The 26094-nt window shown below is 37.3% G+C and overlaps 3 protein-coding genes across 3 annotated transcripts in view; 1 reads left to right on the plus strand and 2 right to left on the minus strand.

Moving 5' to 3' along the window:
- LOC107731044 (DNA polymerase delta catalytic subunit-like) overlaps positions 1–8724 on the plus strand; it is a 12523-nt gene extending 3799 nt beyond the window's left edge. The window contains exons 6-27 of the mRNA XM_016542025.1: positions 172–340; positions 455–569; positions 661–790; positions 1822–1988; positions 2110–2214; positions 2385–2525; positions 2613–2723; positions 2851–3042; positions 3132–3220; positions 4036–4152; positions 4305–4418; positions 4587–4734; positions 4828–4923; positions 5005–5142; positions 5230–5405; positions 5609–5761; positions 6686–6788; positions 6869–7001; positions 7906–8019; positions 8130–8182; positions 8259–8356; positions 8486–8724. Of these exons, the coding sequence (XP_016397511.1) occupies positions 172–340; positions 455–569; positions 661–790; positions 1822–1988; positions 2110–2214; positions 2385–2525; positions 2613–2723; positions 2851–3042; positions 3132–3220; positions 4036–4152; positions 4305–4418; positions 4587–4734; positions 4828–4923; positions 5005–5142; positions 5230–5405; positions 5609–5761; positions 6686–6788; positions 6869–7001; positions 7906–8019; positions 8130–8182; positions 8259–8356; positions 8486–8573 (2750 nt within the window). The 3' untranslated portion in view covers positions 8574–8724. The remainder of the gene's footprint in view (positions 1–171; positions 341–454; positions 570–660; positions 791–1821; positions 1989–2109; positions 2215–2384; positions 2526–2612; positions 2724–2850; positions 3043–3131; positions 3221–4035; positions 4153–4304; positions 4419–4586; positions 4735–4827; positions 4924–5004; positions 5143–5229; positions 5406–5608; positions 5762–6685; positions 6789–6868; positions 7002–7905; positions 8020–8129; positions 8183–8258; positions 8357–8485) is intronic.
- A 1012-nt stretch (positions 8725–9736) lies between these two features.
- LOC107731060 (GTPase HRas-like) lies at positions 9737–15173 on the minus strand. Its single transcript, XM_016542049.1, has 5 exons — positions 14870–15173; positions 14169–14280; positions 13504–13682; positions 12768–12927; positions 9737–11099 (listed from the first exon to the last, which is right to left on the minus strand). Exons 2-5 carry the CDS (start codon positions 14277–14279, stop codon positions 10986–10988), a joined length of 564 nt encoding a protein of 187 aa, XP_016397535.1. The 5' UTR covers position 14280; positions 14870–15173; the 3' UTR covers positions 9737–10985.
- A 1217-nt stretch (positions 15174–16390) lies between these two features.
- LOC107731050 (vesicular glutamate transporter 1-like) overlaps positions 16391–26094 on the minus strand; it is a 20971-nt gene continuing 11267 nt past the window's right edge. The window contains exons 4-13 of the mRNA XM_016542037.1: positions 24921–25035; positions 24677–24764; positions 24403–24489; positions 23662–23804; positions 20728–20877; positions 20051–20183; positions 19406–19516; positions 18372–18499; positions 18206–18275; positions 16391–18067 (exon numbers count right to left, since the gene is read on the minus strand). Coding sequence (XP_016397523.1) covers positions 17784–18067; positions 18206–18275; positions 18372–18499; positions 19406–19516; positions 20051–20183; positions 20728–20877; positions 23662–23804; positions 24403–24489; positions 24677–24764; positions 24921–25035 — 1309 coding nt within the window. The 3' untranslated portion in view covers positions 16391–17783. The remainder of the gene's footprint in view (positions 18068–18205; positions 18276–18371; positions 18500–19405; positions 19517–20050; positions 20184–20727; positions 20878–23661; positions 23805–24402; positions 24490–24676; positions 24765–24920; positions 25036–26094) is intronic.

Consider the following 26094-nt stretch of genomic DNA (forward strand, 5'->3'; position numbering starts at 1 on the left):
GCTGTGTGGTATCGGTGTTTGGTATCGGGGCATTTTAACGAGTACGAGTACGAGTACAGAAACTCAGTATCGGGCCCGATACCAGTATCGGTATCGGTGCATCCCTAATTGTAAGTGGAACTGTTTTTATCATGTATTATAGCTGACTGACTTTTCCCTATTTGTGCTAAGGTATGTATCATTACCATGGAAACAAACCTCATGACTTTCTGTGCATCACTATGGCAATGCCGCGTCTGATTGCCCCTGCGAAGCGTCTTCTTGAGCAGGGCTTTAAATTTGCAAACTTCGCCACCCAAAGCTACCAGGCTTATGAAGCCAACATTGACTTTGAGATCAGGTGTGTGTTTTGTGTGTACTTGAAAGTTCCTGAAACTGGTGGTGTGTGTGGTGGACATTGTTTGCTTGACCCGACAAAGCATGTGAGATTTGCTGTATGTACGTGTGATGGCAGGTTCATGGTGGACAGTGATGTGGTCGGTTGCTGCTGGATTGAGCTTCCTAAAGGGAAGTACAGGCTGAGGGAGGAGAGAAGTGAAGGACAGACAGGCTCAAAATATCCCGGAAAGGTAAAAACAACAAAACAAAACAAAAAACTGTTATGTATTAAACTGCCACACTTATCTGGTGTGTCTTTAATCTACTGTATCTCTCTCTCAGGTGTCCCTGTGTCAGTACGAGGTGGATGTGGCATGGAATGACTTGGTCAGTCATCCAGCTGAAGAAGAATGGCAGAGGATCGCTCCACTCAGAGTACTGAGCTTTGATATTGAGTGTGCTGGCAGAAAAGGTGTGTGTGTATTTTTAACTTGTTTAGGCTGTTTTAGTTTAGCTTATTCTGGTTTCAGTGGCAGCCCATAAAACCATCTGGAGGAAAGTTGTGTACAAAGTTGTGAATCTGACACACTGATTGTGTTTGACCTCAATATTTCTGGTGGAAATTTTAGTATCTCTATCATCACTATTTGTGACCCTGGACCACAAAACCAGTCTTAAGTCGCTGGGGTATATTTGTAGCAATAGCCAAAAATACATTGTATGGGTCAAAATGATCGATTTTTCTTTTATGCCAAAAATCATTAGGATATTAAGTAAAGATCATGTTCCATGAAGATATTTTGTAAATTTCCTACTGTAAATATATTAAAACTTAATTTTTGATTAGTAATATGCATTGCTAAGAACTTCATTTGGACAACTTTAAAGGTGATTTTCTCTCGATTTTTTTGCACCCTCAGATTCCAGATTTTCAAATAGTTGTATCTCAGCCAAATATTGTCCTATTTTTACAAACCATACATCAATGGAAAGCGTATTTATTCAGCTTTCAAAAGATGTATAAATCTCAATTTTTTAAAAATTGACCCTTTGGTTTTGTGGTCCAGGGTTACATTTAGCAATCCACAAGTTCAAATTTGAATGGTTTTAGATAATAATATATATTTTTAAATATCAAATATATTTTTAGTGTTTAATTAGAAAAACATTTCAATACGTTTTTACTGTTAAATTATTTAAGAAATGTTACAAGTACTTTTTGTTTCCGAATCAAATAATCTACACAAAACCTTTTTTTCCGAACCTAATAACACACATTTTATACTATTGAAAATGTTATACCACTGATTTATAGTTTCCACCCAACTACATTTCTACCAAATTGGGTTTTTGTCACTTTTTTGAATTTGAACAGCTTTTTATTTATTTTTATTTATTTTTATTCTAAGTAGTAAGTAGTAGCCACAATGTGCCACTTGTGTGCTTGTGCTTTTGTATTATATCCTGCTGTGTAAATAACTGAACTGTCTGTGTGTGTTACAGGCGTGTTTCCAGAGCCGGAGATTGATCCTGTGATTCAGATCGCCTCTATGGTGCAGCGTCAGGGAGAGAAGGAGCCGTTTATCCGGACGGTCTTCACCTTACAGAGCTGTGCCAGTATAGTGGGCTCCCAGATTCTCTGCTTTACTCAAGAGAAACTGCTACTGCAGGTTCATACTCACAGATTCTCAGAACTATACTTGCACTGAAATGCTTACATGTGCATTTTCTTTCAAATGTAAATTTACATGGCGCAATAATAATAAAAATGTGTATGTGTGATTATCTCAGAGTTGGGCTGAGTTTGTGAGGACAGTGGATCCTGATATCATCACTGGCTACAATATCCAGAACTTTGACCTCCCGTACCTCCTCAACAGAGCTGCAACCTTAAAGGCAACTTGTTTTTATGTTTTCACACCAAGATTATTTACTATTTTTTGTCTTTTGTGATGGGAAGTGAACACAAACCCAGTGGGATTAGTGGTGGCACATGTCAGAAAGGCTTTTTATTTTAATTCAGGCAGGGGTGATGATATATTTGAGTCAATCATCTCTCTCCGTAGGTGAATTTGTTCCCATATCTGGGCCGTGTGTGGGGCAGTAAATCAGTCCTGAAAGACTCCAGCTTCCAGAGCAAGCAGATGGGCCGCAGAGAGAACAAAACAGTCAATATGGAGGGACGTGTGCAGTTTGACCTACTACAGGTACGCACACTTAAACTCTCAAATTGTGCCATCATATTGATTCATGACTGCACATGCTGTGACTCACCCAATTTTTTTCTGTTGCAGGTGTTGCTGAGGGATTATAAACTACGCTCTTACACACTAAACGCCGTCAGTTTTCATTTTCTGCAGGAGCAGAAGGAGGATGTGCAGCATTCTATCATCACAGACCTACAGGTGCAGCCAATCAGATCTCTGTCCCATTCTTATAGCCAATCAGATCCTTCAGCTCCATCTAAAACATTTGGTGTCCACTAAACCCTCAAAAAACTGTCTTTCCTCTCTCTGATTTTTTTTTTGTTAGAATGGGAATGAGCAGACCCGCAGGCGTTTGGCTGTGTACTGTCTGAAGGATGCGTATCTGCCCCTGCGCTTGCTGCAGAAGTTAATGTGCGTCATTAATTACATGGAAATGGCCAGAGTTACTGGGGTGCCCCTGACCTACCTGCTCTCTCGTGGACAGCAGATTAAAGTGGTTTCACAGCTCCTGAGACAGGTCTGTGCATGTCTCTTTGTAACATATGTTAATATAACAAACCTAGCAAACATTGTGCTTAAAATGTATTTTCAATGGCTTAATTATAGGCTATGAAGCAGGATCTGGTGATGCCAGTGGTGAGGACGGAGGGTGGGGAGGACTACACTGGAGCCACTGTCATAGAACCAGAGAAAGGGTTTGTACCTGCTTCCCTTGTTCATTCTCATATGTACTAAAATAAAAATTGGTCATCTAAAAGCACATAAATACACTCCTGTTTAAAAGTTTGGTGACGGTAAATGGATAAAAAGGGACAGACATAAAAAGAGATTAATAAAGTTATGAAACATTTGTATGTTGAACTTTCTGTTCATCAAAACGTCCTACAGAAATTGTATCACCATTTCCACAAACATATTAATCAGTACAACTGTTTTCAACATGGATTATAAAAATAAAACTTTGAGCACAAGATCATCATCATTTCTGAAGGATCATGTGAAACTAAAAACTGGAGTATGAAAATTCAGCTTTACCATCACAGGCATAATTTACATTTCAAAATATAAATTATTAAAATAGAAAACAGTTCTTTTAAATTGTAATGATATTTTACAGTATTGCTGTGTTAGCCTTGGTGTGCGTAAGAAATTTCTTTCAAAAAATCCATTAAAAAAATTCAATAAAATTCTTTCCAACCCCAAACTTTTTAACTGTGGTGTCAATAAATAAAAGTGCTTAAGAGAGATTAATTGATTTATTCCAAAAACTGTATAGTGTGAGACAATAGATTCATTCTGATAGTTAAAAAAAAAAAAAAAACCTTTACTAATTTTTTGGGTACTATGATTTGTTTAAAAAAAAAAAAACCTTTACTAATATTTTGTGTACTATGATATGTTGTGAAAATGCAATAATTAGGTGGGAAAGTTGAAGCAACATTTAGATTTTGCAGATGATTTGCTTTGTAGATGATTCACCAGAGTGGAAACTGTGTGTGTGTGTTTACAGGTATTACAGTGTTCCTATAGCGACTCTGGATTTCTCCTCACTGTATCCCTCCATCATGATGGCTCATAATTTATGTTACACTACACTCCTGCAGAAAAGCCAGATGGAGAAACTCGGGTGAGAGGAGTGTGTTATGTACTGTAAAGCGTTAAAGTTATAGTTTCTTCAAATTGCCTTGATTTTTTTTTTTTATTGTGATGTACTTCATTTTGTTAATTAATAAAGCTTTGTATTTGTGTGTGTGTGTGTGTGTGTGCGCACGTTTTTAGTCTTTCTCCAGAAGATTTCATCAAGACCCCCACAGGTGATCTGTTTGTGAAGAGCTCTGTGAGGAAGGGCCTTCTCCCTGAGATCCTGGAAAACCTGCTGAGTGCCAGGAAAAGGTGATTTCAACCATTAATAGAAATAAAGTTTGTTAAATAAACTATTCACAACTGATGATAAATAGTTCAGTGTAATTAAAAATTTATTATTTTGCCCCAAATTTGTTTGTGTTCTGTATTTTTCTGTTATTCAAATCTTGACTCTTGTCTCTTTTGATGTGCCTCTAGAGCAAAGGCAGAGCTGAAGAAAGAGACAGACCCCTTTAAAATGCAGGTGCTGGATGGAAGGCAGTTGGCTTTGAAGATCAGTGCAAACTCCGTGTACGGGTTCACTGGGGCTCAGGTGGGCAAACTGCCCTGTCTGGAGATATCACAGGTCAGTTTCAGCACTCACACATGGATAAATACCATCAGATGGTTTTAAACAGAGATGCTTTAAGAGATGCGTGTTTTTCTATTTCATCTGTAGAGCGTCACAGGCTTTGGTAGGCAGATGATTGAACAGACCAAACAGCATGTGGAATCAAAATACACGATCTCTAATGGTTACCAGGCAGATGCAAAGGTATTTAATCACATAAACCTGTTTTTACCTTTGTTTCAATGCACTAAAAACATGCAATGATGCAAGTCAAATGTGTTTCAGGTCATCTACGGAGACACAGACTCTGTGATGGTGAAACTAGGTGTGGCCACAGTGCAGGAAGCAATGAATCTGGGAAAGGAGGCAGCTGATTGGGTCTCCTCCTACTTTGTTCCACCAATCAAATTAGAGTTTGAGAAGGTACAGAAAACACTCCCGAGATTTCACAACAGAAGCCATCAAATATTATTCGTAATAAGCTTAATAATCTCTTTCACACTTTTTCAGGTGTATTACCCATATCTGTTGATCAATAAGAAGCGGTACGCCGGGTTGTATTTCTCTTCTAATGCTGAACATCATGATAAGATGGACTGCAAAGGAATTGAGACGGTCAGACGAGACAACTGCCCTCTAGTGGCCAACCTTATCAACACATGCCTCCAAAACATCCTCATTGACAGGTACAAACATTGCCACACTCAGAAAACTCCCATGTGCTCAGATACGCAACAGTGACGCACAAACTAGCAAGTGTAAGAGTGAAGACATGACCCTACAAGCCTTAATAAAAGACATTTTTGATTATGTTCTGGTTGCAACACACCTTGCATATACCAACACGCACATTAATTCACATGGCATGACGATGTGTTTTGTGTTTCAGAGACCCTGATGGGGCAGTAGCTCATGCTAAAGAGGTGATCTCTGACCTTCTGTGCAACCGCATTGACATCAGTCAGCTGGTCATAACTAAAGAGCTCACACGCACCGCACAGGAGTATGCCGGCAAACAGGCCCACGTTGAGCTAGCTGAGAGGTGTGTTTGGTTTTATTATCTTAACTGTGAATTTGTACCTACAAAATTCTCCATTCTGTCACTGAAATATGCCATTCGTGTGATTCAGGCAAATCTGAGTTATTTTTATTTGTGAGTATCTGAAGAGGACTGTGTATAGAAAAGTTTAGATGGCAGTCCTCTGTATGATGCCTGAAAAAAAGGGATGTTTATAAGTACAGCTGCTTTGTGCACAGGGATATTCATGGTAACCTCTGTAATTTTGTTTTTCCATTAGCGCCACCTACTGTCAGAGTCAATTTTCATTTAGACGGTCTGTCGTTTTTGTTCAGAACAGGGTTTGTTAACTAAAACTAAAACCAATTAAGAAAACAATTTTGTTACTTAAAATAAAACGAGCATTAACTGAAATGAAATGAAATATTTTAGTTTTATTTCAGCTAGCTGCCAAGGCGACATCTCACTTTTTAGTTGAACTAGAAGTACTAGAATAACTAAAACTAATTTAATAAATACGAACTATATTTATATTTTTTAAAAACTAATAAAAATGGCACAAAGGCAAATTACTAAAAAGTGTCAAATTAAAGTGAAAACAGAAAATATATATAAAAAATCTAAATATTAACAAAAACTATAATAATATATCAATAATTCTAAAATAACACTGGTTTGTTTTTGTTGAAATTTTTATTATTTAAACTGTGAAGTTGTTTAAAGTTTTTTACAAGTTTTTCTGGTCATTTTACAGTTTAGGATGTTGTCGTAGACATTGGTGTTTTTTCAAACGAATGTTGCCTCCTAGACAACATGTAGTTCTATTCTAATATGAAAATATTCCGAAGTGATTTCATCTGCTTATTCCAAGAAATTTTTAGAGGAAAAATCCAGAGTTTGCAGGTATGGACTTAGCATTTAAACGCTTTCCGCAAACGTGGGTTTCAGGATGCGGAAGCGTGATGCAGGTAGCGCTCCAAACCTCGGAGACAGAGTCCCGTACGTCATCATCAAAGCAGCAAAGGGAGTGGCAGCATATATGAAATCAGAGGTCAGTGTTGTCTATCTGTTTGTATGTATGTGGCAGATTTTCCTGTACTGTAGTTGTTTATGTTGAGTTCTATCTCTCAGGACCCCATTTATGTGCTGGAGAACAACATCCCTATAGACACACAGTACTATCTGGAGCAGCAGCTGTCCAAACCTTTACTGCGCATCTTTGAACCCATACTGGGCGAGAGCAAAGCTGAGAGTGTGTTGCTGAGTGAGTATCGTCTATTAAGCTTGCAAACATAGCATGTTTAAAGATGGCATTAAATGAAAATGATCTGTATTGTAATTGCATGTTATAGGTCTTATTTTGAATGATTCTGTCATATATTAATTTTATATAGGAATTTCATAAATGTTTTATTTTGGAATTTTTTTTTGTTTTTACCTTATAATGTTTCAGATGTCTTGTGAAACGATAGACTTTCTCTGTTTAAGTTTGGCAGTAGCCTAATAATACTGATTTAAGTTCCACAAACCTTAAGTACACCAAACAGTGCTGGCTTCATTTCAAGTTAGACATCACTGAAAGTAATGACTTGCAGTTTCATGAAATGTAAAATTTTGTGTGAAAGATTTAAAAAAAAGGTCCATGAATGAAACGCAGCTCACACAGAAGTCACTTTCAAAGCAAGCAGGTTTCTGTGACCTACTTGAACCCGCTGCAAAATCTGTCTGGGAAAATGTTTGGCCTTTATACGAAACTCTCAATCACATGGATTCCTATTGAAAGGACTGGATTTTGCCTGCAAATATTCACAGAACAACAGTAAATGTGCGACCTCACTTTAAGTGAGTCGGACACTAATTCAGTTACCGCTCTGGCCAATTCAGCGAGTTTGTTTAGTGAAGGATTTTTCAGTCTGATTTGAACTCTTTATGAGTCTTTATGAATGATTCATTGAAACAGCCAGCTCATAAGAGTATTTATTTGTGAAACTACACTGTTTGTTCATATGTTTTTGAGTGCAGCCAGCAAGAACTTCAGAATAGAAAGACATTTTTATTGTTTTGTGATGTAAACCCTGTTTATCTCATCAAATTCATTTCAAACTGCAAACTCTGATTTCTTTCAGAAATGAATCCGCTAATGCATCTGCTTTTGTGTGTTGTTTCAGAGGGCGATCACACACGCTGTAAGACGGTCTTGACATCTAGAGTTGGTGGTCTCATGGCTTTCGCTCAGAAACGAAGCACTTGCATTGGCTGCCGAGCTGTGCTCAAAACCGATGGTATGTATTAGGTGTGTGTGTGTGTGTGTGTGTGTGTGGGTGGGTGGGTCTCAGTAGTACCACAACAAATCACAAAACTGATGTATTTCTGATGGTTTACCTCTCTACAGTGGCTGTATGCGACTTCTGCAAAAAGAGAGAGTCGGAGTTTTATCAGAAAGAGGTGTGTTTTTATATGTACAAATCTTGGCAAACTTGTCTTCATAAGTGGGGCTGAAGATTGTTTGTCTGTCTTTTAGATCGCTCATCTGTCAACTCTAGAGGAGAAATTCTCTCGTCTGTGGACTCAGTGTCAGCGCTGTCAAGGTTCACTGCATGAAGACGTGCTGTGTACCAGGTATTTACACACATGTGCATTGTGCACACTAGGCCTGGACAATATATCAAATATTCACTACATAGGTATAATTACTTATAGTGAATATACCAGTGAATAAAACAAATTTTTGTTTTCTTTCTTTTTCAGTCGAGACTGCCCCATCTTTTACATGAGGAAGAAGGTGCAGAAGGATTTAGATGATCAGGAGAAGCTCATCTCCCGTTTCGGTTGGTGATAGACAAGGATCTTTTCTTTTGACGTTATTTTTCTCAACATTCATTCATCATCTTACCTCAAAGAAGGAGAGACTGTCTCACTCCATTTTGTAAAGAATCTTCATTTTCTAGTGGCTGAATAAATAAAAAATAAAGTGCATTTTTGTAAAATGATTGTGTTCTCTTTTCTTCTCTTGGCTGATTTAACATTATACTTACATATTTTTTTTGATCATATTGTTTTTGTTTGTTTGTATTTTAAATCAAAATCCTTTTTCATTACAGGCTTTAAGTGTGAAATAAAGGCATAATGGCTGTTCCCATAGTCATTAAAAAATACATTTAAGTTATTTAAAGCCATGAACAATTCTATTGTCAATATTATTTTTATAATGCTATCATCAGATAGAAATGGATTTTTATGAGTGAAATTTCTGATTTTTATTTCTGAGTTGCTTGTCCAGTAATCGCAGTAATGGTGACCAGGTTGGGCTTTAAGTAAATCTACAGTTCATGAGTCTGTTATCTGAGATTCAACCCATAGCTTTTGTCTTAAAAGTGATCCTTTACCATAAAGCTACTTTTGTAACTTTATTTTTTTCCGTTCAACAGGGTTCAGAAAACAAAAGGGAAAAGAGAAAAAAATTCAAACGTCACCCTAGGCAATATTTTATATATCCCACATATATTGCATTCGGTCAAGTCCAAGCTATATTAAGGGTTACATACAGGTATTTGAAATCCCACATGAATCATACTAGAAAAAGAATCTTTCTCATGCAACCTAGGTCATATGGTGAAATTATAGGAATTAAAAATATATATATATTTCTTGCGAAGTTCCTCATTGTTTTAACAACTGTTTTTGTATTTTAACAAAGCTACATTTGACCAAAAACTTGTATTACCCAAAGCACTTACTACTGTGTGTGGCCATTTATAGCACACATCTGATTTTAATGACATTTTGAGAATGACATTTCAAAACTACACACAGGCAAAAAATTATACTCACTGGATCAACTTTTCTGATTATGTTCAGAAAAACTGATGCAACTACCCTGGTAATACTATAATAACACATGATATACCTGTTGTAACACTTTATAAAGCAGATATAATAACTGAAAAGTTACCGTTTCAAATACAATTGGAGGTTTGAATATTGAGGAAATTACAGACATCTGGCCAAAAGTCTCTTTATTCACAAAACATATAACTACAGTTATCAATGTGGCAAAGGGAATGCATCACAAGTTTTGGTCACATGTTTAGCCTGAACCAAAACTATTACTGTCTCTCCAGTTAATCTAAAAAAAATGAAATAAAATAGAGAAACAGGAAAAAAAATTTATTGCCCTACCCAACCAAGCCTCATCACAGGTGGGAACAACTGGCATTTTACACAATTCATCATAATACATGAAATGTTAATGTCCAATACAATGCTGGTAATGTGTACTGAAATGGTTCAATATTAACTTTTACAAAAATACAGGATTATACCTTAAAATACTGCTGGGAAAAATTAAAAAGCGAGCTTGATTTTTCTGAATTTTATAATTATAGAAGACCTACATTATGTGTAGGACAGTTCAGTTTTAGTCCAAGCCATGAGAACAATAAAAACCTAGGGAGAAATGGATTCTGGGATGGTGACGAATGCAAAGAAAAACGGTGAAAATAAAAGAAACCCCCTTTGATGGTGAAGTTACATTTTTAGCAAGTACTGAAAACATTTTCTAGATAAATCCCACAATGCATGAGGTGGAAACACTTCTTAAGGAGTCCAAAACATTATATTAGTGGTTTTGAATGCGGTGACCACTTGTTCTACTGTGCTTTCCCACAGGCCACAAAAACTTTAGGGGACTTCTGAGCTTCCTCATTCCCGACCACCGTTAACAGAACCAAGCCGATGTGCTGATTGGCTCACAAAGTTTTGAGGAGATGAGACATGATCAGGCTTACTTAAAAAGAGTTACCCATTACCGACTTAAAGTATATCCCTTCACCACCTCATTAATTTGTTATAAAGGTCAAAGTTCCTTGCTGCTGTGATTCTAAAGTACAACTGTAAAACTATGACACACATCAGGTCCTTTTAGCACAGAAGGGGAAGCAGCAGCATAAGGTTGAGGAGTCCACTCGAGACCATTTTATCCAAGTTTGATAGTCACATCAACAAATGTCTTTTCAAAATCAATTCCACAGTTGCTCGATTCTCATTGAGGTCTCATGCTCACATACATACAAACACATACAATAGCCAGTCAGGTTCCTATTCCTCAAAGGCTGGTGGCGAAAGAGAGGGTGGTAAGAAAAGGAAATGGGGTGTGTATGTGTGTGTAATGCTACAGTAGTGTGTGTGTGTGACCTTGAGTGCATTGCTATCACAGGGGGGTGCAGTGCGAGGCTGTACGCGTGTATCGCTATAAAAGAGTGCAACGTCTCTGTGTGTGCTTTTTGCTCTTCTTATTGCTGCGGTTCGTCTCCTTGTATCTTCGGATCTCCCGCACAAGAGAGTAAAACGCCTCTTCAACTCCCTGCAGACAGAAAAAGACCAGAAAAATTTAGAACAAATGGTGCTTTTTAGCAACATGCTGAAGAGAAATCTAAGAAATCACAAAAGTTTATGTTTAAGTTTGGATTATGAAATTACAAACATGATACTTTTACTCTGATTTGTCCCCCCCTCCCCCTCCCAAAAATAAACAAAGGCACACTTGTGCGGTCATCACCATCATTGTGTCTTCAGGTTTGCTGGCATGTTTCTGGTGGGCTGGGTTTTGGAGAGGGCATGTGTGACTGAAGTCTGGTACACTGTTTTATTATCTCAAAACTTATCAAACTGCTCTGTAATATTCAGCTTGATGTTTCTCAGCCACTTGGTTTGATATTTCATCATCTAATGCAGCCACATTCATACATTGTTAGGAAACATTCACACAGCACACTGTGCTGCCATTCTGTTGTTTGTTTGTTTTTTTCTAAATTTGCTTGATGAAAAAATGTTTGATTGTTGCACATGCATCTCACATCTTTTGCAGAGTCTGACACATGACACAGTGTTCTAAAATCACAGCACTCAGGTAAGTAGTTCAACTAAAAAAAATTAAAAAATAGAGATACCCAAAGTTGGCCCATGATGAAATTGATTTGGCCCACCATGCCATTTCCACAAGGAACAGTCTTTCTTAGAAGCACATCATCCTTTTTTATTGTAGCTCTTTGTTTTAACCTTTTTTGGTTCATTTTTAAATTTTACATTCATGTAGACAGTATAAGCAGGCCCGGCGCCAGAGGCTTTGCCCCCCCACGGACATCCCTGTGCCCCCCCTCCGGACCGAGGGGAGCGGCCGGACTTTAGTTTCGCATGTTTAATAGTCTAACTCATAGTGTAACATAGTCTGATTGCTTTTAGATGGAAAAGCTGCCCATAACTCCTGGTCTAGGTTCTGTTTTCTTCGTAATAATAGCATAACGAAATAGATTTGGCAAACAATCCAGTGTATCTGCCCTTCTGTTTTGGAAAGCGTCAAATGATTTTACAATGCATCTTCGCAGAGGGGAGCAAAGTAGCCAATCACAGACATGTTTGTTGATTTCTACAACGCAACGGCCAATCAGATGTGTTTAGGTTGGAATCCAGGCACTCACCTCTTTTTGCGGTGCTGAGTGCTATCATGCTCGTAACTTAATTTAAAAAAAGTTTCATTCTGTGGTCACATTCATTGATTAAAACGGAACTTTGTGAGATCGTGATGAATGAGTGACAGTTTTTAATAAATTTAAAAGGAGCGCTCGTATTGGTTGCCATGCCAAATCATGCACCTGCTTGCTTTTCTGTTTAAGTGTTTTTGTGAACGTATATGCTTTAATAACAAATAATTGTAACATTTTACAATAAGGTTCCATTAGTTAATGTTAGTTAATGTATTAAAGTGTTAGTTCATTATTGTAAAGTGTTACCCAAATAATGTATTTTGAGCGTTCACTTGAAACTAAGTGCAAACCCCCCCACGTTTTTGAACTTATTTTAACTTGAGCACTGTTTTTAGAATGGTGCGTCATGTGCGAGATGCTGCAAAAGACCCAAGACATGAGGGCAATGGTCAAATACCCCTGTCTAGCAGAAGTTCACACAGAAAAACAATAGAAAAGCAGAGCAGTGGAATGCAAAAATCTGTTTTGTGTAAATCAGTGCCACCCACCTGTCGCGTCTTGGCAGATGTTTCGACAAACGGGACCCCGTAACTTCTGGCGAGCTCTTGGGCTTGACGCGTCTCTACAGTACGAGAGGCCAGGTCACTTTTGTTCCCCACCAGCACCATCGGGACATTGTCACTGTCTTTGACACGGTTTATTTGCTCCCTGCACAGAAACAAAACACAACATGGTTGATTTTTTTCACACAGACTGATTAGTGAATTTCTGCTAGGACTTTCTCTAATCACACACTGGTTTCCTTACTCATCAACTTCAAATCACTGAATTGACGTCTAATTTTTAGCTCAAAATCAGTCTAGAAACTTTTCCATTTGATCACATTTTAAGTTTTCAGGAAGTGAAACGCTTTATTTGCGGTTAGTCGACACAGACCCAACACACCCATCTTGAGATCCACAAAACAAAAATATAATATAAGAGTATTAAAAAGATAGTCCACCCAATAATGTTTCCATTCCCATTGACTTCGATTGTATTTTTTGTCCATACAATGGAAGTCAAATGGACCGGAAACTGGTTACCAACATTCTTCAAAATCCTCAGAAAAATCCACAGAAGAAAAGTCATGTGGTTTTGGAACGACACAAGGGTGAGTAAATAATGTCAATCTTCATTTTTGGGTGGATTATCGCTTTAAGTCTGGAAGAATATTTTTGATGGTAACTGATGCTGAATATCCTTTACGTATATCAGTCTATTCTAATGTGTTTGGCTGTATACCTGTAAAGATGTACGTCCTCAAAGGACTTTGCGTTGTTGATGGCAAACACACACAGAAAGCCCTCTCCTGTCCTCATATACTGGTCTCTCATGGCACTGTACTCCTCCTGACCTGCGGTGTCCAGGATGTCCAGCAAACACGTCTCTCCGTCAATCACAACCTGCTTTCTGTAAGAATCCTGCATGGAATAGACGTAAAAAGAACACAAATCTGAGTTTTTATACACTAATATGATCAACAAAGAATTCACATGTTATACTCTGAATACATTATTCATTTTTGGAAAAACAATAACAACAACAACAAAAAAGACTATCTTAATGGGATAGTCCACCCAAAAACGAAAAATTTCATTATTTACTCCCCCCTCATGTAATTTCAAACCTGCATGCATTTATTTCTTCTGGGGAGCATGAAAGAAGATATTTTGAAGAATGTTGATAGTCAAACAGTTTTGGGTCCCATTGACTTCCATAATATTTTTGAAATGAAAGTCAATGGTACACAAAACAGATTGACTGCCAGCATTCTTGAAAATATCTTGTTTTGTGTTCCACAGAAGAAAGAAATTCATAGATGTTTGAAACGAAATAAGGAGGAAGTAAATGATGATACAAATTTCATTTTGGGGTGGACTAATCCTTTAAAGAAGGTGGACTCGTACCTCAATAGTAGGGTCATACTCGTCTACAAAGTGATTCTGAATAAGCTGGATGGTCAGTGCACTTTTCCCAACGCCACCAGCCCCAACAACTACCAGCTTGTATTCTGTCATTCTGGACAAGAGAGGGTGAATGTGGAGAGGGTTAGAAACAGAAAACAGTAGTCTTAATGGATTTAATCAGAAGCTACTTGGGAAAAACATAACCTTTACAGATACAAGCTTCTTACTCTGCCTGATACAATTTTGCCAACGTTAAAAGACTGAACTTAAAAAAAGATAAGTTCACTTTCACTGTATGGAAAACAAATGCACTGAAAGTGAATGGTGACCGAGGCTGTCATTCTGCGTAACATCTCCTTTTGTGTTCAACGGAAGAAAGAAAAGTCATATGGGCTTGGATCAACATGAGGGTGGGTAAATGATGACACAATTTTCGTTTTCTGGGCGAACTGTCCCTTTAATAACCGGAAAAGAACATACATATTACATAAGGTGGTTGACTGAGATTTTAAGTCGCTGCATTACGTCAACAAATAATATCTGAAGACATTTAAGACTAAGGTTTAAGATATTGTTTACTCAGTTCCTATCACATTTACTTAGCCGGCAAGTAGCACACTGAAACAACAGCTCCTTATAGCTTTATCTCAACTTATATCAACAGGTAAGAAGTTATTTATCGGCTTATTTGTGTATTTTACCTCGCGTGTGGTTGTTAAATCAGTTCGGCTCGCCCAAACGAAGCGCCTCGAGTTGAATTAGTATTGAATGAAGTCCAAGGATTAGCCCCTGAGCCACATTACGATCGACCAGACAACTAAACTCTCCCGAGAGTCGAAGACAGGCTGGAATTATTCGGGCTGATGAAAATCCACGCGTAAAAAAACACAAAAAAATTATTTTAAATATGTTTCTCTACTCTGTACAAATTTCACGATAACCCAAATAAATCCGCCCTTAGAGGCATTAGCAGCTCCTCTCGACTAGACTCTCCCAGATTCATTGAGGGCGAGGAGGGGGTGGGATCACTGGAGGAGATGACCAATGAGATTTAGCCGGCCCGTCGGATTTTTGAATTCTATTGGGCGAGGAATAAACGGAAGTAAGAATTGACCAATGGTAGTGCAATGCCTCTTTCCAATTTCGTTCTCATGTCCCGCCCCGTGAATATGGACCAATGGGATTCGTTTTACATACTAAAAGGCCAGAGATGCACGCCATCAAATGTCTCCGTTCATACAGTAATCGCTGTACGTTTCACCTAGCCCTTAAAAGAACATAAAATATACCTCAGAAAATACATTTAGTGCTAGTTTCTTAAACCTAATTGCATTTACAAATAATGCATTTTGCAAATAATAATTGTATTATTATTTAGTTCTTACTTAATGCAGTCTGCAGATGGTTTACAATGATTGAGGAATTAACCATGAAAGGGGAAACTGTAGTCAATTGCGAAAGTCTAATAAATAATCTAAGAAATAATAATAAAAATGATCCCAATTTTAAAAAAAATTGTGTAGAGTATTTAAACAAATTGTGTAATGCTTTTGGCTTTTCCTTCTAATTATTATGCAATCTTATTTATTTATTTTTTAGCATGTGTAAATATGTATGTCTATAATTTAATGTTAAAAGTGCTTTGGCAATGTAAAGCCTTTTACCAAATCTACTTGAAGCTAAATCTGGTAAATAAAACGCTATTATTTTATCTTATTTTAATGTATTCATTTTGACCACTAGATGTCACTGACAACAACACAACAAAAAACTCTCTGGTGCAAAGATGCTTTCTCTCTCTCTGAATGACAGATGGATAGAGGGATTATCTTGGTGATTTTAGGCAAAGATTAGAGGACAGCAGATGCCCTCTGTGGGTGGAGAGGAGCATTAGGGAGGGCAGAATGGAGAGATGAATAAAGGTATAAGCAGAAAAAAACTGACGCGCGTGGGCAAGTAATCAGAGTGATGCTGGAAAAAATGGAATTTGGCTTGTATTGTAATGCAGATTCATACAAACACATCGCCTACCACACGTCTGCTGTCTCTAACAGTTTCTTGTGCCTGTTTGATCGGTTATTATTGCAAATAATGAATGCTACACACTTAATACATTTAATTAGTTTTATTGTACATAGGGAATTTTTTCACATATACAATTTGTACACTTTTTTATTATTGTTATTATATTATTATTATTTCTTTTTTTTTTTTTTCTCCAAAGGGAAACATTTTTAGTTGTTTTGTTTATATTGTGCTGACAAGTCAAGTTACATTTAGGAAAACAAAATAAGAAAGAAACAAATTAAATGTTCAGGAAAGAAGTGCAAACAAAATACAAACACATAAAGCAGAATAACATCAAATTATGGGGCAGAATCAGACTGATTGGTTCCCTAAACTCATACTGCACTCTGACTGAGTGGCTTCTAAATGGATGTACATGATGAGGAGAAATCTGCAAATGCTGAGATTACAACCCACCAACTTCCCACACTGATCTAGAATCTCAGAATTTCGGCACTTACTCCTTGTAATTCACCTGGCATTTTGTTTATTTCTGTGTTTGTGTGTGTCTATATATTTGGACTTTTGGCATTCCTGTAGCTTAAACAGCAGAGTGTGGCATCAGCAATGCCAAAGTCATGGATTCAGTTCCCATCTACCTTTTGGATAAAAGCATCTGAAAATGCATAAATGTAAATGTACTGTGTAAATGACTATACATTTGCCTGGCAGTAATATCAGTAAACCTTCAATGTGCATAAAACAGATTCATCCACAGATTTATTGAATATGTGTGCATGTACTGTGTGTAAGCTTGTGAAAATGTGTATATGTGAGTAATATAGTACATCAAAGGATGAAAACACACTTGTGCACTCACCCAATGATGAAGATCTGGGTTGTTTGAACTCGCACACACATTCAGTCATGTTGAAAGGACTAGTTTAGCCCAAAATGAATTAAACCTCATTTCTAAAATATATGTAAAATATTTAACACACACACACACACACACGCATATAAACAAACTTATAATACACATAAAGAGTAAATAATGACAGAATTTTCTTTTTCAGTGACTGTCCCTTTAAGGATATTGGATATATGGATATAAGTGCACAAATTTATGATCAAATAAATGTCTACACATCCACAGATTTGCTTGAATCCTTTTAAACCATTTAAAGCACTGGATAAAACAAAAGGAACTGAGCACAGTACGGAAACTTACACACACACTCACCATGAGCACACACACAAAAGCTCATATACTGTATACTCGTACACCACAACCATAAACATGTCTAACATCACTGTCATTTTAAGTGCATTACAGTGATTTTGGCAGGAAGCCTATAATACTGAACATATAATTCACAGAGCACCACTGTATTCTCAATCTGACACAAATGACTCACATCTACACACACACACACTTCAGTGTGTATGTTTATAGAACAATCATCACATAATCTGATCATCAGTTTGGAAACTCATTTGCTTATTCACACACTCACACATTCACTCACCCACTGTGTCTATTTATTTACTCTGTATTGATCTTTATTCCTCTTTGTAACTCTTAGATATTGACTCTGTTTCTTCCCACTATGTGAGCTCTCTCTCTCCCTCTCCGCTATATAAATAACTATTTGTCCCCACTGGTTGAACATATTCTTCTGTTTTATCCCAATCTGATACCCATCCTGCCCCAGAACCTCCTCCATTCGGACCACCAGAATGGGGATTATTTATAGCTCCATACTGTCCACCAGTCCTGTACAGCTCTTCCGTTTCATTGGCTAGTTCGTCCTCTCCCAGAATGCCACACTTCTCCTCACTGGTATTCTCAGCATCCGCCCATGGCTGCTTCTCACCTGATGCAAAGATCCCTGAGAACATATTCAAATCCAGCATTTCAGGAGAGAAATGACAAAAATAATTTAGAATATTAATTATTTGTGAAATAAAAAGAGATTTCAACATGTTTGCATGTTGAAATTATGATTAGCTGTCTGAACACAACATACCATAAAAGATCACACCCCCATAATGCACCAGTGCTGCAATGAGGAAGACATATTGCCACTCTTCACGTGTCTACAGGCACAAATAAATAAATAAGTAAATAAATAAACAATAAACAACAGAAATCAATTATTTGACATGTGAAATTTGTGTGATATTAGTATGTACCTTATGTTTGGTCATGGCTCCAACTATGAGAGGACACACCATTCCTGACAAAGTTCCCACTCCATTGGAGATTCCCATCAGGATACTGGCATAACGTGGAGCAATGTCAAGATGATTCACATTAAACCCTGAAAGGGAAAGAATGTAAGAGGAATGTATTTGTCATACATGCATCTTAACATGTATCTAAAACTGCAAATTTATATCTTACAATTGCAACTTTATTTCTCATAATTGCGAACTTATATCTCACGATGAGATTTTATTTCTTTTAAAGTAACTTAAAATTTTGTATTTGTGACTTTATGTCTAACAATGTTACTTCATATCTCACAATGTCACTTTTATATTTGATTATAATCATTATCCTACATTTATCTTTTTTAATAAAAAGGCATAAATAGGCTTCCATAGAATATATAGTATCTGAGTAACTAAGGATAATACTTGTCCTCAATGGATGCAGCAGAGTGATAAACAGTACTATTGAAAAGTTTGGGGTCATTAAGATTTTTTTTTTTTTTTTTTTTAAAGAAATGTATACTTTTCTTTTCCAAGGACGCATTAAATTGATCAAGAATGACAGTAATGACAGTAATAATGTTACAAAAGATTTCTGTTTAAAATAAATGCTGTTCTTTTGAACTTTCTATTCATCAAAAAATGCTGGGAAAAAGTATTACGGCTTCCACAAAAATAATAAGCAGCACAACTGTTTTCAACATTGATAATAAGAAGAAATGTTTCTTGAGCAGCAAATCAGCATTAGAATGATTTCTGAAGGATCATGTGACACTGAAGACTGGAGTAATGATGCTGAAAATTCACTTGAAAACAGTATTTTAAATTGTAATAATATTTCACAAGATTACTGTTTTAACAGTATTTTTGATCACATAAATGCAGCCTTGGAGAGCATAAGACACTAAAAACATGAAAAAATCCTACTGACCCCAAACTTTTGAATGGTAGTGTACACAAAAGCTAAATTATTTCTTTAGTGTGTTTTGTCTTTATTCTTTTCTTTTACTAACCTGAAATTGCAAATCCACTGAAGCCAACAGCCAGTACAAGGAAAGAAATGGCTATTCCTTTGGTATGTGAGAAACCAACAACCAAGAGTAGAGTGGCTTCCATTCCAAACCCTAAAACACACACAGACACACACATCAGTGCAGTCTCTTGGATAAAACATACAAGGTTTACTGTGGGTCATGGTGTACCTGTGTCTGATTATACCAATGCCACCCATTTCCTGCATGCTCTGGTGCATCTGTCTCTGTGTTGTGCGTGTTTGTATGTTGTGTGTGCAGATGATTGTGAGAGAGAGAGTGTGTCATGCATTGATGCATCAGTGGTTAATGCCCCAGCTGCCATTGCAGGACCAGACAGAGCAAAAATAGGCAGATACTGTAATTTGACTTGCATCTCACACGCATATGCAGTTTCTGACTCTGCACACCCTCTGTTAATTAAAACACTTTGTGCGCTGGATTTTATATTTATGACCTTTATTAAAGGGGAAGTTTACCAAAAAAATTATAATTATGTCATATTATGGGTATTTATTCAGGCTCATATCATTCTGTTGGTCCTATATTAGTGCTAAAGTAAGAAAAAAAAAACCTTAAGGGTGAGTAAATTATGACAGATTTGTTTTATTTTGGGGTAAATCTTACCTCCACAATTCATGAGTTTTCGGACATTCGTTGTGGTCATTATATTATGTGTTCTCAGGTAGTCAGCAAGTTGTCCTCCAATTGGCACAATGATGGTCATCACTAAATGAGGAAGTGCAGACACCAGCCCCACCTGAGCGACAGTAGGAACAAAAAGAGTAGTTATTGAACAAAAAATATCTTCATCCAGCTGCACAATACTCCATTATATGTGTGCATACTGTGTTTCTCAACTGGTTTGGTTTTAGGATAAATATTACTTATAAACACTTCACTGTCTATCAAAGTTAAATTCCATTTTCTTAAAATCAAACATTAAAATCTGTTAATATTACCTGCATAGGTCCAACAGTATGCTAAATTATTATTAGCATGACACAGCAGCCATTCAACAGTTTTAGTTTCTAAATGTTTCATATTCTTGGCAGCCAGTAATTCACAGCACAAAACACAAAAACCATGTTTATTCTGATTTCCACTGGTATTTAATGTAGTCTAGGTTGTTTTATTATATATGCAGTTGCATTTTATTGTTTATATTTAGCATTGCTTTTTCCTGCTGTCTGCAACCTGTCATAACAGACCTGTGATTTATTTTTGGGTTGTGACCTGCCAGTTGAGAAGCACCGTTGCAGAGCATCATGAACACTTCGCTAATTTAAGTGTGTGTGTTTCACCTTGCTGATTTCAAAGCCAAACACCTCCTCGAAGTAAGCGGGCTGGCTGATGAGGAGCAGGTAGAATGTCCAGCTTCTGCAAAAGTTGGCCACGATGATGGCATACACCGGCATGGAGGTAAAGAAGTGCCGCCAGGGAGTGTTAAATTTCTGCAGCGTAGCGAAAAACCAGAGGTCGAACATATCCAGAACATTGCAGCATGTAGCAATTGAGAAATGAGAGAAGATTTTGTGTGTTTTGTGTGTGTGTGTGTGCACTTGTACAGCTATCTTTGTGAGGGCCAGTTTGAGTTTTAGACCATCGGAGTGAGGACAATACTGTAAAGCAGGGGTGTCAAACTCATTTTCGCTGAGGGCCACTTCAACATTATGGCTGCCATCAAAGGGCCGGTTGTAACTGTAAGACTGTACAAATGTTACGAACATATTGTTAAATAACTGTCTCTTTATTTTATTATTACTTATTTAAGTTACAAATATTGCATGCATTTGCATAGATGTAATATATGTAATTTCTCTGTTATTTTAACATAAATCCTTTTAATTTATCAGGTTAAGAAATCCAAATTACTCTATAAATCAAAATAAATAATAAAGACAAGTATCATCAAACACAAGTCATTACATTAACTTTGTTAAAAACGTTTTTGTTACATTTATGGAACAACAAATAATTGTGAGCTGCTAAGAACTAAAGTACTGAAAAAGTACTTTTTAATTTTCATAATTCGCAATGAATGTATATAGTGCCACAATAAATTAATTAATTAATTAATAATTGTTTGCAATTCAATTCACAATTCACGTGTATCTTTTCATGATACACTATTGCGAAGCAGCTTCACAGAAAATGAACATTTCTACATTACATTTAGTAGTATACAGCATTGCACAAGTCAATCTGCGATACCAAACAGGAACACAGGGGACGCCAAAAGACCACTAAACGAGCTACCTTGACCTGACTGATCCAGATTTACTAAACCACCACTGCATAAACTAAAACACCTTCAGCCAGCATCCAGTATAAAACACTTGCGCTTTTAAGCTAAATAGCTTGCTGATTTTTTTTTAGCCTACTGACATCTCCGCCATCTCTGATGAAATCGGCTGTGTTTTCTCTGCATTAGCGCTGTTTTGAACTTACTGTTTGAATGCATTCGCTTACTGGATTCTTAGACTTTCCAGGACTTTACCGGTTGATCTGATCGCAAAAAACCTGCTTCTTTTCATTTTTATAATGTATTGTTTTCGTTAAAATTTACTGATTTAAATTAGTAATTGTTATTTTATTACTTTACCCTAGGGTGACCACCTGGCTATTGCAGGACAGTAGATGTGATTTTACGGGACAATGCGGGACATGTGCGAAACAGATACATTTATTACTGTTGTTATGCTATGTAAATAGGCTACCTATTTTCCATTCGTTGGCATATATGCGCCAATTTTCTGCCGGTGGATTCCCACACACCAGGCTGCGTTTATTAAACTCGGGAGAGAAGATTTTTGAGCGCACACATGTAATGTCTGACCGATAGAGAGCGCGTCAGTTTTCTGTGAGAGTGAATGAATGGGAATCCACCTGCGAGCAGAGAGATTTGCGCTCGCGCATTTGATGCGCTCTCGCATAGGCAATATGCGCTCTGGACATTTGTCATTAAAATAACTCCATAGAAACCGTCTCAAACGAACTATTAAAACGAGAAGAAAGTCGTGTCTGAAAGCTGCAATCGATTTTGTTTTTATTCGTTAAATGAAAGGAGAATATCGTGTTTTTACGGTGGTGCTCGAGCACTTGCGTTCCGCTTTATTCCTTTGAGCCTTCCACGCAGTCATCATCAACGGAAAAACCCCACACCCCTAATCCTAACCATTGCGTATCATATGCACACCAAAGTCCATTTCTGCGTATGAATAGAACGCCAAATAGAAATAGAAACTTGTGGTATTGGTACACACTTTCATAATTTACGATATAAAGCTGCATTGATTTTTATTTTAAAGGGGTCATATGATGCGATTTAAATTCCGTTCTCTTTGGAGTGTTACAAGCTCTTGGTGCATAAAGAAGATCTGTAAAGTTGCAAACACTAAAGTCTCAAATCCAAAGAGATATTCTTTATAAAAGTTAAGAGTTAACCACGCCTACCTAAAACGGCTCGTTCTAACACGCCCCCACATACCTACGTCACGATCTGGGAAGATTTGCATAACGCCACCCAAATGTTCACGCAAAGAAAGAAGGCGTAACTTTTATTCTCGCTGTAGTATTGTTGACGCTGCAGCCATGTCGTGAAGACGCTGTGTGCTTCGTTGTGAAAGTGAAACTACTTTGTTTGATCTTCCAAAAGAGGACGATATCCGCTTCTTCATGCCTAGAGCTGATCTGTGCTGGTCGCTGAGGGAATACATCAACTTTCACGTGGACAAAGCTGAGTCCAGCCAGCCTCAGCTCACTCTATACCGGCCTCAGCGCACGCTAAGCCGGGGCTTCCCCTCACGCTAGGCCGCTGTGTTTTTCGTTGCCACTGATGATTCAAACGCGAGTTTTGAGCAGTAGAGTAGCACTTGTTGTTTGTCAATCATATGACCCCTTTAAGACAATCATATGCTCTGGCGTTGAGTTTGGCACGTGTTGTAAAGTGAGGATATTTTGGCCGGTCCTCACTTTCTGAGACCCCTTTAAAGGCCTGTTTGAGGGTCAAGACTTGGTTTTAGGGGTCAGGTTATAATTGGGTAAAGGGTAGGTTTAGGATATGGGTTTGGGTAAGGCACTTAGTTCTGATGGGTAGGTTTCGGGTAAGGAGCTAGAGATTGCATTGTGTCAATGTATGTCCTCACAAAGATAGCTCTACAGAGTTGTGTGTGTGTGTGACAGAGGGAGGGGAAATGTGTGGGAAAGTGATTAAAAGAGAAAAATAATGCCTGTACCTGCAGAGGGTTGACCAGGCCAGTGGTTTCCCCGATGGTGTCCTCAATATACTTCCTCTCCTCTGGTGAGATGGTTGGATGTACAGCTGGACTCTCATAGGAAACTAAAATCCAGAAGAGATACCAGAATATCCCAACAGTCCCTGTGAAAAGAGAAAAGGACGATAAGAATTATTATGTATAATGAAAATTATGTATTATATATACACTAAAGTATAAGTTTGGCGTCAGTTTTGGGGTCGTTGGATTTTTTAAATGTTTTTGAAAGTTGTTTCTTATGCTCACCAAGGCTGCATTTATTTGATCAAAAACAGTAAAATCAGTAATATTGTGAAATATTATTACAAATTAAAATATCAGTTTTCTTTTTCAATATATATTTTAAAATGTAATTTATTCAAAGCTGAATGGCAAAGCTGAATTTTCAGCCTCATTCCTCCAGCCCTCCAGTCCAGTAAAGTACAGTACAAAAGATCAGCATTTATTTGAAAAAGAAATGTTTTCTATCATTATAAATGTCTTTACTGTCATATTTGACCAATTTAATGCATCCTTTCTGAATAAAAATATTAGAAAAATAAATAAAAATCTTACTGACCCTCAACTTTTGAGTGAAAGTGCATATTATATATTATGTATTAAAGTGTTTGGTTTTACTTGGTTTATTAAATAAACAAAAGTTTGATATTAGATCGTACTGTATATAAATAAAATAACACACTGTATGTATATGCTACTTACCATACACATAAAACACGGAGGACCATCCGGTGTACTGGACTAAGACTCCAGCCAAAGGCATTGCAACAACAGCTCCGGCATATGAACCTATAACATACAGTTTCTCAGTATGCTTTCTCTTATTAGTACTATTCACTAACATTATCATCAATTTCAGCTTTTTACTAAATCAAAACTTGATTCAAGGTTCAAATAATGACAAAAACTCAATTCTATTGATTATATCAGCAGGTTTGTATAATTTAAAGATTCAAATGATTGACAGACATCTTACCACAGAACGCTGTTGTTGCCAATCGACTTCTTTCAAGGGGCGGAGCCCATTTGGCCCAGATGCCATGACATGCAGGATATGACACGCCCTTCCAGTAGAGAAATAAACTGATTTAATGTGTATGCAACCATGATGGTAACAAAAGATTCCTTATCGGGATGCTATGCATTTGAATGAATAAAACATTCATATTTCAGACTACTTCAGATCCACACAAATCCACGCATGCGCACAGATGGCATACCTCCACAAGTCCCTGGCAAACCCTGACCACGATAACACACCCATAGTGAACTCTTGCTGCTGCTGGGATCAGCATATTCAGCATTGACGTGGCCACAATGGCAAAGCCAAACACCCTGAGACCAAACACACATGCAGTACAGTCAACTGAGGCCAAATCCCAATGAAATACCATGCTAATATCTCATCACATGGGGCTGGTTGTCTTTTTCAGTTCATTGAATATTTATCAGGGTGGGTTTTTATTGTTGAAAGTCAATCTCTGTATATTAGCAAACCTTAAAGTCCACCAGGGTCAAAAAAATTTAGTATTTTTGGCTTTTGCTGAACACACATTGTCATTATATAATTTTATTATATATAATCATATAATTTTTTACCACCCCAATTCCAGAAAAGTTTGGACATTTTGTGAAATGCCATAAAAATAAAGAATATGTTATTTGTTCATTCTCTTTAAACTTTATTTAATTGACTAAAGTACAAAGAAAAAAATTCCAATGTTTTCACTGGCCAACTTAATTTTATTTTGTAAATATAAACAAATTTTGATTTTGATGGCTGCAACACACTCCAAAAAAGTTGGGACAGAGGCATGTTTAACACTGTGTCACATTAGTATACTAATTGTTAAAGTTTGGCAAGCTAAATTTTTGTCCAATCTCGCTTGATTCAAGACTTCAGATGCTCAGCAGTCTGTGATCGTCGTTGTCTGATTCTCCTTTTCATGACTTGCCATACATTTTCAATAGGAGACAGATCTGGACTGCAGGCAGGCCAGTCTAGCACATTCACTCTCTGTCTACAAAACCACACTGTTGTAGCACATGCAGAATGAGACCTGGCATTGTATTGATCTAATAACCATGGTCTTCCCATGAAAGACCCCATCTTGATGGCAGAATATGTCTCTGTACAAACCCAATATATGCCTCCATGTCAATGGTACCTTCGCACATATTCTAGTCACACATGCCGTTTGCTCTGCTGCACCCCCATACCATGACAGATGTTTGCTTTTGCATCTGTCGTTGATGAAAGTCTGGATGGTCCCTTTGGTCGTTGGGATTGAGAACTCAACGTCCATTTTTTCCCCAGAAACAAGTTGAAATGTGGACTCATCTGACCACAGCACACATTTCCACTGTCTTTTTGACTATCTGAGATGAGCTCTG

The sequence above is a fragment of the Sinocyclocheilus rhinocerous genome, unplaced genomic scaffold (assembly GCF_001515625.1).
Source record: "Sinocyclocheilus rhinocerous isolate Xijiao unplaced genomic scaffold, SAMN03320098_v1.1 scaffold1185, whole genome shotgun sequence".
Classification (NCBI taxonomy): Eukaryota; Metazoa; Chordata; class Actinopteri; order Cypriniformes; family Cyprinidae; genus Sinocyclocheilus; species Sinocyclocheilus rhinocerous.

Coding starts and splice junctions, on each gene's coding strand:
- LOC107731060 (XM_016542049.1), bottom strand. CDS start 14,279: ATGACAGAATACAAGCTGGTAGTTGTTGGGGCTGGTGGCGTTGGGAAA. Junction 13,683..14,168: donor AGTATGACCCTACTATTGAG/GTACGAGTCCAC, acceptor TATTCCATGCAG/GATTCTTACAGAAAGCAGGT. Junction 11,100..12,767: donor CATCTGCCAAGACGCGACAG/GTGGGTGGCACT, acceptor TTCTGTCTGCAG/GGAGTTGAAGAGGCGTTTTA.